General features: G+C 33.8%; 1 protein-coding gene across 10 annotated transcripts in view; it reads right to left on the bottom strand.

Annotated features, from left to right (window-relative positions):
• DACH2 (dachshund family transcription factor 2) overlaps positions 1–15,045 on the bottom strand; it is a 571,191-nt gene that overhangs the window by 196,060 nt on the left and 360,086 nt on the right. For all 10 annotated transcript variants that reach the window (XR_014834871.1, XR_014834872.1, XR_014834873.1 and 7 more), the window contains one exon: positions 8,224–8,355. Coding sequence is in view for 6 of the 10 variants with exons in the window: in XM_021079680.2 (XP_020935339.1) it covers positions 8,224–8,355 (132 nt within the window). In the remaining 4 variants the exon portion in view is untranslated. The remainder of the gene's footprint in view (positions 1–8,223; positions 8,356–15,045) is intronic.

Raw genomic sequence — 15,045 nt, 5'->3', positions numbered from 1 at the left:
ATCTCTTTGGTTGTTTTTTTTTTTTTTTTTTTTTTTGTCTTTTTGCCTTTTTAGGGCCGCTTCCCACAGCATATGAAGGTTCCCAGGCTAGGGATCTAATCAGAGCTGTAGCCACCGGCCTACACCAGAGCCACAACAATGTGGGATCTGAGCCACATCTGTGACCTACACCACAGTTAATGCAATGTCAGGTCCTTAACCCACTGAGCAAGGCCAGGGATTGAACCTGCAGTGCATCTCTTCGGACTCATTTTCTTTGGAAACTCTGTGCTTCCTGTAGCTGGATATCTGTTTCCTTCTTCAATTTGGGAAATTTTCAGCAATAATTTAAACAAATATATTTTCAACCCCCTTCTCTCTCTTTTCCTTCTGGACACCCTGTAATGTGAATATTAGTACTCTTGATGTTGTCCCAGAGATCCCTTAAACTATTCTTGTATTTTTTAATTTGTTTTCCTTTTTACTGTTCCTGTGGGGTGATTTCCATTAATTTATCTCCAAGAAAGGGTCCAAGCATTGGTACTATCATAAGTGGCAACAACACATGTGTTTTGAAGAGCACATGAAACCTATCAATAACACAGCTAATTTATTTTATCTTCCAGATCATTTATGCCTTCTTCTGGATAACCTCCTTCTAGTGTATTTTTCATTTCAATTATTATATTCTTCAGCTTTGATTGGTTATTTGTCATATTTTCTAGTTCTTTGTTAAAATTCTGTTTATCTATTCTTTCCTCAAGTTCAGTTAATATTCTTATTACTATTGCTTTGAATGTCATCTTGTAAATTATTTATCTCTGTTTCATTAGAGTTTTTCAAGATTTTTCCCTTTTTCATTCATTTGAAACATATTTCTATGTCTTCTTTTTAAATTTCTGTGTCTATATGAAGTTAAGTGAAACAGTTACCTATCCTGGTCTTGAAGGCATGTTCTTGTCTGGAAGCACCCCTGTATAGTCTGTGTGTGCCCTGTGGCTTTGGTCAGAGAGCTGGATCTGAAGTGAGCATAGGGTGTATCTTCGCCTTGAATGTGCTGGAAGCTACCACTTTGCTGGGAGGTAGAACTGGATTTGGAGATACTAGAGCCAGATCCAGGTGAAAGCCAAGCCTTCTCCTCGGCTCAATGGCCATTACCCCCGTATTAGGAGCTTGGGCAGGGATCAAGGGTTTATAGCAAGAACTTTTAGGTTTTGATGGTAGTGTCTTCCTATACTGGAACCATGGCTGGAGCCTAAGGGTTCTGGCTGAACTTCTGTGCTGCCTTAACATTTTACCCAGCATGTGAACCTTGGTTAAAGACTGGCTTTGGGCTAGAGGTTTTGGTGTCACACTATGGATCTGGTTTCACTCCCAGTGGCAATGGCAGACTCCACTCTGGAGCTAGTGTTTTTGTTTTGTTTTGTTTTTTGTTTTGTTTTGTTTTGTTTTGTTAAGCTAATTTTGCTCCTTACTTGTGCTGGTGATGGCTGCTTCTATCCTTGTCAGAGTCAGGGCCAGAGTCCAAGCCAACTTCATTTCCTCCAAATGTGTGTGTTCTCTCATTAGCAATGGCAAGATCAACTGGAGCAAGAGCCTGGTGCAAGCTGAGGGTATACTGGGGTGGTCCTGGTAAACCAGTTAGAGTCCCTGGTAAATTTCAATCTGCTGCCTCCATACTATGACCAGGAGTAAGCAAGTCTGTGCATGTGCTCTTCAAGAGTAGAGTCTTGCCATTCTGGAGTTCCCATTGTGGTGCAGCAGTAATGATTCCGACTAGTATCCATGATGTGGGTTTGATCTCTAGTCTTGCTCAGTGGGTTGGGGATCTGGCATTGCTGTGAGCTGTGGTGTAGGTTACGGATGCAGCTCAGATCCCACATTGCTGTGACTGTGGCATAGGCTGGCAGCTGTAGCTCCAATTCAACCCCTAGCCTGGGAACCTCCATATGCCACAGGTGTGGCCCTAAAAAAAAAAAAAAAAAAAATGGAGTCTTGGTTTCTTAGGGCTTTCCAGAAAGCCTTACTGGTTTTCAAATAAACTAAGGGAGTTCATCTTCCTAGTGTCAGACATTATGGCTAAGGTGCCTAATATGTGGATCTTACCTTTTGTTCCCCAGAGAGGATCCCACAGCTTGTGATATCCACCTTCTCTTCTGGGTCCCCAGCCAGGGATGTGGGACCTGACCAGATCACTTATCCTCCCTTCCTACCAGACTCTGTGTAGATCCCTCTTTATAGCCTTAGTCATAGAAAAGCCATTCTGACAGTCCCCAAGACATTTTCAGCAACAGTTGCTCCACATGGAATTGTACTTTTTATGTGCTTATGAGGGAAATTGAACTCAGTGTTCTTTCTACTCTGCCATATTGATGCCTTATATATTGATTTTGTACACTGCAACTTTGCTGAATTCATTTTTTAGTTCTAATAGATTTTTTTGTTTTTGACTCTTTAGAGTTTTCTGCATATATGATCATGTCATCTGCAAACAGAAATAATTTTACTCATTCCTTTCTGAATTGAATGATTTTATTACTTTCTCTTACCTAATTGCTCTGGCTTGGACTTCCAGTACTATGTTGAACAGAAGTGTTTAAAGTGGGCATGCTTGCTTTGTACCAGTACATAGAGGGACAGCCTTATGTTTTCCCCCATTGATTATGATATTAGCTGCAGGCTTTTCATATATGGCCTTTATGTTGTCAGTTAATTTTGTTATACCTTTTTTTTCAGTTGAGAGTTTTAATCATAAATGAATGTTGAACTTTGTCAAATGCCTTTTTTGTGACTATTAACATAATCATGTGGTTTTACTCTTTCAATTTATGTTTTTGTATCACACTGATTATTTGCATATGTTAAACCAATATTGCTTCGTTGGGATGGATCCCTCTTGGTCATGGTATATGATCCTTTTAATATGTTGTTAAAATTGGTTTGCTAGTATTTTATTGAGAATTTATGTAACTATGCTCATCAGGAATATTGGTCTTTATTTTTTTCTTATAGTATCTTTATCTGAAATGTTTATCAGTGTAATGCTGGGCCTGTAAAACGAGCTTGGGAGTATTCCATTCCCTCCTCTTCAATTTTTGAAAGAATGTTAAAAGGATTGCAGTTAATTCTTCTTTAAGTGTTTGTAAAATTCACCAGAGAAACCATCTGAAGCTGAATATTTTTTTGGCTCTGAAAGTTTTGATTACTGATTCAACTTCCTTACTAGTAATTGATTTATTCATGTTTTCTATTTACTCTTGATTCAGTTTTGGCATGTTGTATATTTCAAGGAATACATTCATTCCCTCTAGGTTAGGTAGTTTATTGGTAATTAATTGTGTTTATTAATCCTATGTGATCCATTATATTTCTGAGGCATCATTGTAATACCAGCTCTTTTATTTCTGATTTTATTTATCTAAATCTTCTCTCTTTTGTATTTAGTCTAACTAAGGTTTTGTTGACTTTTTTCTTTCCAAAAAACCAATGCTTAGTTTTGCTGACTTTTTCTATTGCTTTTTAATTCTCCACTTAATGTATTTTATTTATTTATCATTTACTCCCTTCTGCTAACTTTTGCCTTAGTTTTTTTACTTCCTTCAGGTGTAAAATTAGATTGTCTTTTTAATATTTTTCTTCTTTATGATGTATTTTTTAAAATAAAAACTTCCCTTTTGGTACTACTTTTGCTGCATCCCACAGTTTTCGTATATTTTGTTTTCATTTCCATTTGTCTCCAGACACTTTTAAAACTTTATTTTGTTTTCCTCTTTGACTCAGTGTTGTTCAAGAGAGTAAAATATTTTCCACATATTTATAAATTTTCCCAGTTCTTGCTACTATTGATTTCTAGTTTCATTCCATTGTGGTCAGAAAAGATACACGGTATAATATAATATTTACAAATTTGTTAAAATTTGGTTCGTGACCTAATCTGGAATCTATCTAGGAGAATGTTCTGTGTGTGCTTAAAAAGAATATGTATTCTTCTGACATTAGGTAGAAAGTTCTGTATGTTTCTATTATGTCCATTTGGTCTATAGTGTTGTTAAAGTAAATATTTTCTTTATTGCTTTTCTGTTTGAATGCTCTATCCATTATTGTGAGTATTAAAATCCTCTACTATTATGGTATTGCTGTCAATTTCTGCCATCATCTGTCCATATTTGCTTTATACATTTAGGTGCTCTTCTATTGGGTACACATAAATGTTATATCTTCCTGTTGAATTCACTTTTGTCATTATATAATGATATTTGTGTTTTCTAAAATAGTTTAAGACAAAGTCTGCTTTTTCTAATGTAATTATAGCCACTTTTAGTTTTTTGGTTATGTTTGCATTGTTTATCTTTTTCCATTGCTTCACTTTCAATCTAATCATATTGCTGGATCTTATTGATTTTATCCATTAAGCCACTTAGTGCCTTTTAATTGTTGAGTTTAATCCAATCACATTTAAAGTAATTACTGATAGGTAAGGATTTACTATTGCTGTATTGTTGTTTTCTATTTTAAAGTTGCTTTGCCCCCCCCTTCTTATCTTGCTGTCTTCCTTTGTTATTTGTTGATTTATTTTGATAGGGATCTGCTTTAACTATTTTCTCTTAATCTGTTTTGTATCCATTACAGGTTTTTACTTTAACTCAATGCTTATCTAAAATATGTACTTAAAATATTTATTTTAAATTGATAACAACTTATATTGAATACAAAAACTACACTTTTACTCTCCCACATACTTTACTTTCTTGTCGTCAGAGTTATGTTGTGTATTAACAAATATTTATCTTTTATAATAGGGTTAGAAGTCATTATGTACTGCCATTACAGTGCTACATTAATCTGTATTTGTCCATATAGTTACTTTTACCAGTGAGATTTATGCATTCATATGATTTACAATGCTGTTTAGCTTGTTTTCATTTCAATTTTAAGAACTTTTAAGTATCTATTGTAAGCAAGTTCTAACTCAAGTTTTATTTATATAGGAAAGACTTTCTCTTTCCTCCATTTTTAAAAGATAACTTGGCAGTAATATTATTCTTGGTTGGTAGTTTGTTTCTTTCAGTACTTTGAATATATCATTCCATTCTCACCAGGCCTACAATGTTTCTGCTGAGAAATTTGCTTATACTCTTATGGTGGTTTCTTCATAAATAATAAATTACTTTTCCCTTGCTGCTTTCAAAATTCTCTTTCTATTCTTGACTTTTGACAATTTGATTAAAATGTGTAGACTGTAGTCTCCTTTGGATTGATCCTCTTTGGAAATTTTTGAGCTTCAGTAATGTAGATGTCAATTTCCCTCCCTAGATTTGGGAAACTTTCAGCCATTATTTCTTCAAATAAGTTTTATCCCCCTTTTGCTTTTCTCCTTCTGAGACTCCCACAATATTTGGTTCTTTTTAGTTCTTTTTCTGGTATCTAATGAATCTTGTAAGTGTTCTTTCTCTTTTTCAATCATTTTTCCTATTTCTCCTTTGACTGGAATATTTAAAATGACCTATCTGACTTACCAAGTCTGTTATTGAAGCATTCTACTCACTTCCTTCATTGTATTACCTAGAGCCAGAATTTTTGCTTGCTTCTTATTTTATTATATATCTCTTTGTTGAACTTCTAATTTTGTTCATGTATAGTTTTCCTTATTTCAATGAGTTATTTAATTATCTTATAGTTCAATGAGCTTCCTTAAAACAATTGTTGAGTTCCTTGTCAGTTAATTCATAGATCTCCGTTTTTCTAGGGTCAATTACTAAAAAAATTACTGTGTTCCTTTGTTGGTGGTATCTTTTCTTTTTTTTTTTTTTTCATGTTCCATACACATTTGAGGTAGCAAGAAACTCTTTCAGACTTTATGGATTTTCACTTCAGTGGGGAAAGACCTTTACCTGCAAGTGGGTATAAGGACTTTGGCTGGATCAGGTATGGCTGCTCTGGCTCTGGGTGGGTTACCTTGGAAGCTCCACATCTGGGGACACAGAGGATGCAGCAATGTTGATTTTATGTAGCTCCACAAGGTGAGGTCACTGTTGGCAAAAACTGAAGGTCTCTGGCAGGCAAAACCAGTGGGTGTACTTGGTGGCAAAGACTCCTGAGGTCCACCTGCTTTCCTTTTCCCCACAGGGAAGTTATGGCCAAGGGGATACCACTTGGTTATAGGATCTAGTGTGTAGCTGCATACACAACAGTAGTGTTTATTTATAGACACTGAAAAACCCCAAGGACACCTTTCTTTAAATATTATTATTATCATCATCATTATTACTCTATATCTGCTCACCTTCATTATACCAAGTTAGGGATAAATTGTAATCTCTTCATAACATACATAGATGTAAACCTAATACATTATTTTTTCACAATGATGGATATCTGGAGTTAGGCCAAATTATAGATAGCCAGGAAAATGAACTCTTTACTAAGTTAGAAATTAGGTCGCCAGTATATCTCTCAAAAATTTTGTTGTTGTGTTATAAAGGAACAACAGAGAGGTTTTATAGAAAGTCTTTTTCAGAAACTAGTATACCTGAGAAAATATGACAAAGTATTCCTTGAGATCCCACTAATTCTTGTTGGTACAAAAATTCTTTTTATTTATAAGTGGCTTCCTGTCAAATGTTCGTTACAACTAAGACACTGCAAAATCTGAAAGCCAATATGAGTTAAGAGAGGTGCTAGGACTGGAAACTGATGGTAAGTTTATCACTGTATCTTCATCATAAAAACAACTTTTATCCTAGAGGTTAAATAAAACAAAATTCCTGTTACAAAACAACGTTGAAGTAGAAAAATAACGTGGAAAGTGTAAACACTTAAAACTTAAACATTTATGGGTTTAAAACTTAGCTCTGCCACTACTATCTTTGTGACTATGGGCAAAGTTGAAATACTCTGTGCCTCTGTTTCCCAATCTACAAATATGGGAATATTGAAAATTCCCTTTTTTCTAATAATTTCATAAGAAATAAATGAGTTAACATGGGGGATAGAAGATGAATAATCTCCTGGAATCTAAGGCACAGCATTGTGATTTTGATTAACAATACTATATTATATACTTGAAAGTTACTAAAAGACTCAATCTTAAAAGTTCTCACCACAAAAATTATAATTATGCAATATTATAGAGGTGTTATTTAACTCTATGGTGAAAATCATATTGTAATATATAAGTGCATCAATCAACATCATGTGCACTTCAAACTTACACAATATAAAAGTGTACATGCTTCCACTGATTCCCCACTGTGAGCACTAGCTGAACACCAATTCTCACTATGTAATTCACCAAGAACACTTCATTTTTAGATGAGTTTATCATACTGATTTGATTTGATAATTTCCCTCTTGGATTCCTCTTTCCTTTTCCCTCCAAAATAAGGTCCCACCATGCTTGAAATTCTAAGAGCCTAAAAGAAGAGAGAAAGGCTACTACCTATCCACCTATCACATTATACTAAATTTAACTGCAAAAGTAGATTGGAAGGCTGTGGCTCCTAAAACCATCCTTGGTTGTCCCTTATCATTCCCCACTAAAATTACATATTTATTTATTTATTTGTTTATTTATTTATTTATTCATTCATCCACTCATATATGTTGATAGTTATAATCCCACCTACTTCCAAAAGAGATTTCAAGGGTAATCTTGTGATCAAAGCCAAGGTACAGTTAACACAGGGTAAAGGAGTAAAGACAATTACTAAGAATGGAGGAGACATCCCACTCCACAGGCATCTTTCTCTTGTCTCCTTTTATTCCTTTTTTTTTCTTTGCTTTCTTCTTGTTCTACCTCTTTAGCCACTGCCAATTAGGCCTCAAGTCCACCAGCACCCACATGTATCTAAGAAAGTGGTACACCACTAAAGCAAAGGTGGATTCTCAGAACTGTATTTCAGTGGTAAATTATTTAGAGAAAAATGAAGTAAGAAACTTGAGGTGAAACTGAAGAAGGCAGCTCTTAGCAAGCAAATGGTGCAATACCTACCACCATAAATATTAGACTTTAACCCCACTATAACAAAACAATGGAGATAACTCAATAGTTCCTGAAATGGGATTCTGACCTGTAATGGTTTTCTAATTTCAAGGTATAAGTTAGAGATAATGTTGAGCATCCTTTTGTAGTCACTAATTATAATTAAAGTATATATATTATTCTATCTTCTACCCTCAGTTCCTCTTTCTCCCATCCCAGAATAAATCAAGGGTCACCTGCCTTGGATTCCTGAAGACACTCACCTGTATTTGAATTAAGATCATCAGGCTCTGATTCAGTCCCATTTTGGTTTCCATTTCCTTGAAGAGTGTTCATAGCCATAAGCTTCATCTTCTGCAGCTTCATCGCCTCAGCCATTGCTGCAGCTGTTATACCTAAAACCAGAACCATCCCTTTTAAAACATGGGCCACTTCTTAATATACCTGAAAACTGGATACATTTCTTTAACAGGCCGATGCTATATAGTATAAGCCAAAAGTAAGCCCAAGTCTAATTTATGAATAAAATCCTTTAACAAAGTAATTTTCAACTCCTGTTATTACTTCTTACAATGGACAGTTTGAAAATCTGAAAAAAATATTGAATATAGGTGCAATTCTCAATTCAAAATACAAATAAAAGAAAGAGTATAATATTAATATTATTTTAGAAATTCCAAAGCTCTTGCTAATGTGTTCTAGTGTCTGTTAAGAGCTCTGGACAGTAGTTTTAGACAGAATTCATGATATATTAAAATCCATCTAAAACTATTGTCAGAGGAAGCACTCTGAAATGCTAGAATGAACCACTTTCTTAAGAATATCCTTGTTGGCACTTCTGCTAAAGAATGGGCTATTTTGTGTGTGAGTGTTACCTTAGACAGAAGGGAAAGGGGAGGGAATGCTTATGGTAGTAATTATACCCATTTACTGGCCTCCTTCTTACATGCCAAGGAACCAAATAAATGAAAACACAGCAGGCCACCTCTGAAAGTTTGCCAGCCCTTGTAGTATAATTACTTTCTTTTGAATTAATATAAGACAATTTTTAAAACTCTATGTAATGGTACAAAGAAGTAGGAATAAATATCCCAAAGATAAAATGTGAATGCTTAGGTTTGAAATTCTTCCTCCCAGAAAGTCTGTATCAAGCAAAATCATAGAAGTATACCCAGAGATAGGTACTAAAAATAGATCAATCCATACTCCACGAATGCCCTCCAAAAACATCTGAATTCAACTAAGTTATTTTTAGATGGTATCAAAATACCTAACCATCTACTGGTTCACTGGTACCATGGGCCAAAAGAAAAAAAAAATTCTAGCACAATTTAAAACAGTATCTTAGAATTCAGTGAAACTCATTCTCCCCTGCAAATGCGAGTCAAAGGGGAAAAAAGGACATATTGGTTGGTTGCTGCAAAGAAAATATAACTACTATTATTAGAAAAATATAATCAAAGGGATAAGGTGAATCCTTATGAAAAGTATAAGGGGAAGATAAGTACAGCCTAGAACATCTAACTGTGTATGTTTGGTGGAATCGCTGAGATTCTGTGTTTTACTCCTCTGCACTCTTTACAGTGCATGGAAAACACCAAATGAAGCAAACCTTTCACCATATCAGCTTGTCTATGAATCATGGCAAAGAAAGGATATGAAAGAAAATTACTTTAATGTTCAAAATGATGGTATACATTTGTACATTTTTCTATGTAAGGTTTTCTTGCTATATTTAGTGTTACTGATTTCCAATCCCCAAACCGGTCTGACAAGCATCCACGATAACTCTGGCCAAAAAAAAATATGATGGTGATGATTTAAACAAAGGGATCCTGCTTAGAGCTGCAGGGCTGAGTGTCTCAAAATTAAAATTATATCAGGAAAATTTTCCAAAATTTACATCAGCTCCTCTGACTAGCAATTCTGAAATGGATCCTGACTAATAATTACTGAATTACCATTTTTCATTATTGGTATATAAATAGTGGATTTTTATGAACAATATATAGAGTCACATGTTGTGAAAACTAAAAGTTGACAAAATATCTTACAGACAAGAAATTCCAGGTAAAATGTGTATCTTATAAACTAAGAATTAATGAGAAGTGTCCTTTCATATTTTTAATTCATAGAAAGGATAAATTCCAATATCTATGCATTCTTTCAAGCTAATGATATCTGTATGATATAACTGAAGAAAAAGTCAGTGAACAAATTCAGAAAGTAATATTAAGTTGGTAAAGAATCAGTATAATAGCATTATAAAGATATTTTAGGAGACATCTATTTCCATCTCTTCATTTTGAAGATGAGGAAACAGTCTCCCAGCGACATGTCATAAATAAGTTATTCAGGGGAAGATACAGAGCAAAACTCGTTTCCTGATGGGTCCTAGAGGTATTTAAGTACTGAAGTACTTCAAATATGAGTTAATGAGAATCTGTAAAGGGATACAATCGCCTTATCACATATAGTCTCATACTGTTAGTTGTCTTTTTATATCTGCTTACATTTGATTTGAAGCTTAGAGTCCTAGACTCTAAGTCATATGTCTTATATTGCTTCATAGTCTATATTGCAGTGACTTTGAACTTATGAAAACGTTAAATCCTATTTGTTGAGCCCTCAATATAGCATCAGAACATATATGTCTTAGGCTAAAATCATAATCAAATGTGGGGGAAAGAAATGGAAAAGATGCTATTTTTTTATATTTCATTAGCAAATTATCCTTTTATTCAGCTGTTCAGTTAAAATTCTTAAACTCAGGATGTGCCTCAGTGTAACACTGATGGATTTAAAAGAGCAAACTTTCTGCAGCCACCAAGTTCAAGATGCATCCCTGGAACAGCACACAAAAAAGAGCAAGCTGATTTAGAAGATACTGAGTTAAATTTTACTTAAGAACTGAATTTCAGCTAATCAGACAAGTAGAAAATGGTAAGTTTAATGAGAAAGAAAAATGCCTTTAAAAATGCAAGCACTATAATTATAGGTAAATATCTATGATATTTACATAAACATCTGGAAGTATAAAGTTGTCTTTTTCAGGGACTAAATTTGAAAATGATAACTTTTACATTATGTACAAATTACATACATTTAACTGATTGAAAAAGATTTGGAAACGCAGAGACTCAGTGTTACTGGGAAAATATTCACCATTTGCATTTTATGATACTTGAGCATTTACTTCTGTAACTTCAGCATCTTTCATTCTTGTTCACCTACTTTCATAATCGGTTCATGTCTTGTCACTGTAATTGTTGACCAAGTCGTAATGTACAGTCCTTATGATCATTTATATTCACTTTTTAATCTAAAATTCAATACAACTATATGAAAGTGCCTAACATATCATAATTTCATGTGCATGCACACACACACAGATGTTTATGATTGACTATTATCATTAGTAAACATCCAAGCTCCAATTCAGACTAATTAAGAGATACAAGAATTTTAATGAATATCTAAACCAACCGCTCCATTTTACAAATGGAAAATTAAGTTCTACAGAGGAAAAGTAAGGGACTTAATATAACACAGACAGTAGGGCTAGAATGAACACTCATGTCTCCTGGCATGTACCTCAAGTGCTTTGTCCAGTAAATTTCACCTTCTTAATCTTGATTTTAATTTCTTTAAAACTCTCTAAAATTTTTCTTTTGAGATACATTATAAGTAACTTACCAGAACAAGAAATAAGTTGTGTCATATACCTTTTCAGGGCTTCAGATTATTCAACATGCAAAACCAGGGAGTTGGACTAAATGCTTTACAGTCCTTTATGAAGCAGTTATTCTAACCTGATGGGTTTTGTATATAGTTTTCTCATGCCTCCAAGTTTTGTATTACCTGTGCATGCTCTAAAGCAAAATTGCTCTTGCATTCCTTTCTCACTAGTAAACAAGCACTTAGATCAAAAACTTTATGTGATCTATAGTACTAAAACTAGAAGTGCAGTGGGGAAAATATCCATGGGTTTGTAGTAAATTTTACAAGGGAATAAAACCAAAAAATGAATTTGGGTTTTCAACAGTGACTGAACAAAAATTAAGGCAATTTTATAGTTTCCTAATGGTTATACTGTGTCCATCTCTTCATAATAATTTGAATGATTTTCTGTCAAAACTGTGAATAAGTAAATTAACTAAAAAGAACTATGAGTGATCAAATCTTGAGGTTTACAATTAATTAAATGAAATGGTGAGTCAGTTCTCTGCAATACGGTTTTATATTTTAAAAATAATATTTATTTAAATTAACAAAGTGTTGCATTAATATTATCCTTCCCAAAATGAAAAACGTTTAGCTCTCCCACATTATTACACTTTACCAGTCAAGTACTGCATGTTGGCTTGTTTGTTATTTGCATTCAGAAATGCTTTGGGTCAAGTATGATGTACTAGAACATGAATAATGAAACATCTGGTGGTGTGAAATGTTAATGTTATATACCACGTTGAATCTAGTGGAAACAGTTTTGAAATTTCCTATAAGTCAACTGGGAAAATATAAATCTTCTCAGAGGTAGTATTCAGGTTCATTCTCAGGAGATGCTTATGCTCTGAACTCTGTTATTCAGAAAAACACTTGGACTCTTAAAAGATTCAGAATGTAACTAAGGGGAAATCCATAAAGATATAAGAATAGAAGAATGAAAGAACAGAAAAGCCACATGCAAGTAGTTACAGGACACCCAAATGAAGAGCAAATATTATCGCAATAATTAAGAATAACCATTCAGGGACAGATGCAAAATTTAAAACTACTCAACTCACCTCTACGACTATGAGGGAAAGGTTGACAAAACACAGGTATGGGAAGTTCTTAAAACAATAGCTATATTTGGCTAGACATCATCAGAGCCACCAAATTATGTGCACACTAGAGATCTGCTATAATGAATGGTATGGATATTTTGCACACTTTGTCGAATTACAGATAAATATGAAAAGAATATATACTCAATCTTTGCTAAAGATCCATTTATCCTACAAAAACAACAGACTGGAGAATATACAAGTCAGTGCATTTTCCATTCAGAATGGAGTCAGACTGGAAAGTTGACAATTAGTAAGAGCTGACAGGGCAAGTAGCACAGCATAGTAGAGAGCACAACCAAACCAGAAACAAAGAAAGCTAGTTGTTGCTTTGAGCAAACTGCTGTCCTATAGCCTGAAGTGTGTGACACATTCCAAGTTGCCAAGCAACTGTTTCTGTTTATTTTCCTGTAGACCTTTCTGAAAATGCATAAAAGGCATTTAGAAGTCTGAAAGTCTAATAATCTCTTCAAATGCTCCAATTACTTCTGACATTAAAAGATTAAAAGTAAGAAAGAGACACCAAATGAACATGTCTTAGACCAACTTTTTTCAAAATTATTTTTCATTGCCCTTTTTGTCCCATTAATGTTAAAAGAGAATTGTTGGGTGAGGAAGGTAAGGGAATTCTATGACCAATTGAGGCAATACTGGGTTGAAAATAATGAACTTCATATGGCACATTTTATATGCCACAAATCATTGTTAAGTTATTTATATATTTACTTATTTAATATTCACAAAAAAACTTCAAAGGGAAGTACCATCATTATTTCTATTTTTTGGATAAGGAAACTGAGTGACAGAAACTGAATGTGTCTAATATCACATAGCTAATAGACCTAGAACTTAGGATTTAAACTCCAGTGCTTTACTGAAGATATTTTCAAAACCTATAATATCCTAATATGTATTATGATTTTCCAAAAGAGGCAGAGAGCATACTACATTTTCTAAACTTTTTTTGTTAAGGGAATTTTCATCAAATACCTATTAATAGCTCATAAGATGCTAATACTTCATAGAACACAGTTTGAGAAATATTGCTGTAAATCATTTTTTTTAACTTGGCTGCAAGCTTAACTTCAACTACTGGGGCACTATTTTTTTTGTATTTGAATTTAAGTTATATAGAGAGATATAAGGAAATTTAACAGTTTACATAATGTTAACTATTTCATTGAGTAATCATCAGTTATACTTGTCTTTAGTGATATCATTTTAAATTGGAAATGTTGCATATTTTTAAACATAATCACTAGCAATTTTTAATTATGGTTTTGGTATCCCTCAATAGACCATTTCTTATTTATGAAAATTTGAGCTATATAAATATTTCTAATAGTATATATAACTTCTAGTAGATTATACACATCCTTAGGTAACTTACTTGAGTATTTTAATTGAGTGCTATAGTGTAGACATGTCGATATAATTTCTAACGTCTTGTAACACTGACCTCCCATTGGTCTGATTTTAAAATCAGCAATGGCACTCCCAGAAAACCTCATTGTCAGTCTAGGAGAAAGCGTGCAGATTAAGATTATACATAGATTAAGGGTGACAACATATCTCAAATTTCTAACATTACTACAAGAGTAGGTGTTCCCATAACTAGTTAGCCCAGGAATGCAGGAACCTTAGAACAGTTACAGCATCCTCCTTCCACAGCCATCCTTAAGAGCAGGAATTCTTCAAGTAGACCATCCTAACCAGATAAGAAATCTACCTGCTAGTCTATGAAATATGGTCTCTCAGATGTGTATCAAATTCAATAAACCAGAGAAATAATTAAATCTAACATTTCACATACCAAAGTCAGTTTCAATACTGTTTCACTAGTCAACTTATTTTGCTTTTTCTATTTAGTCTCAAGGAGATTCTTGACATTTTAGAATCTACAAATAACAAATGCTGGAGAGGGTATGGAGCAAATGGAACCCTTCTTCACTGTTAGAGGAAATGTAAATTGGTACAACCACTATGGAAAACGTGTGGAAGTGTCTCATAAAACTAAATATGGAACTACCATATGACCCAGCAATCCTACTCCTGGGCATATAGCCAAAAATTTCATTAAAAAAGATACATGCACCCCTATGTTCATAGCAGCATTATTCACAACATCCAAGACATGGAAACAACCTAAATGTCTATCAACAGATAAATGGACTAAGAAGATTTTTGTACATATACACAATGGAATACTACTCAGTCATAGAAAAGAATGAAATAATACCATTTGTAGCAACATGG

This window comes from Sus scrofa, chromosome X (genome assembly GCF_054392235.1).
Source record: "Sus scrofa isolate SSC_HxYL_T2T_F1_AM1 chromosome X, Sscrofa_HxYL_maternal_Yorkshire_Landrace_v2.0, whole genome shotgun sequence".
Lineage (NCBI taxonomy): Eukaryota > Metazoa > Chordata > Mammalia > Artiodactyla > Suidae > Sus > Sus scrofa.
The sequence above is the reverse complement of the archived record's forward strand: the minus strand, read 5'-3'. Positions and strand labels throughout refer to the sequence as shown.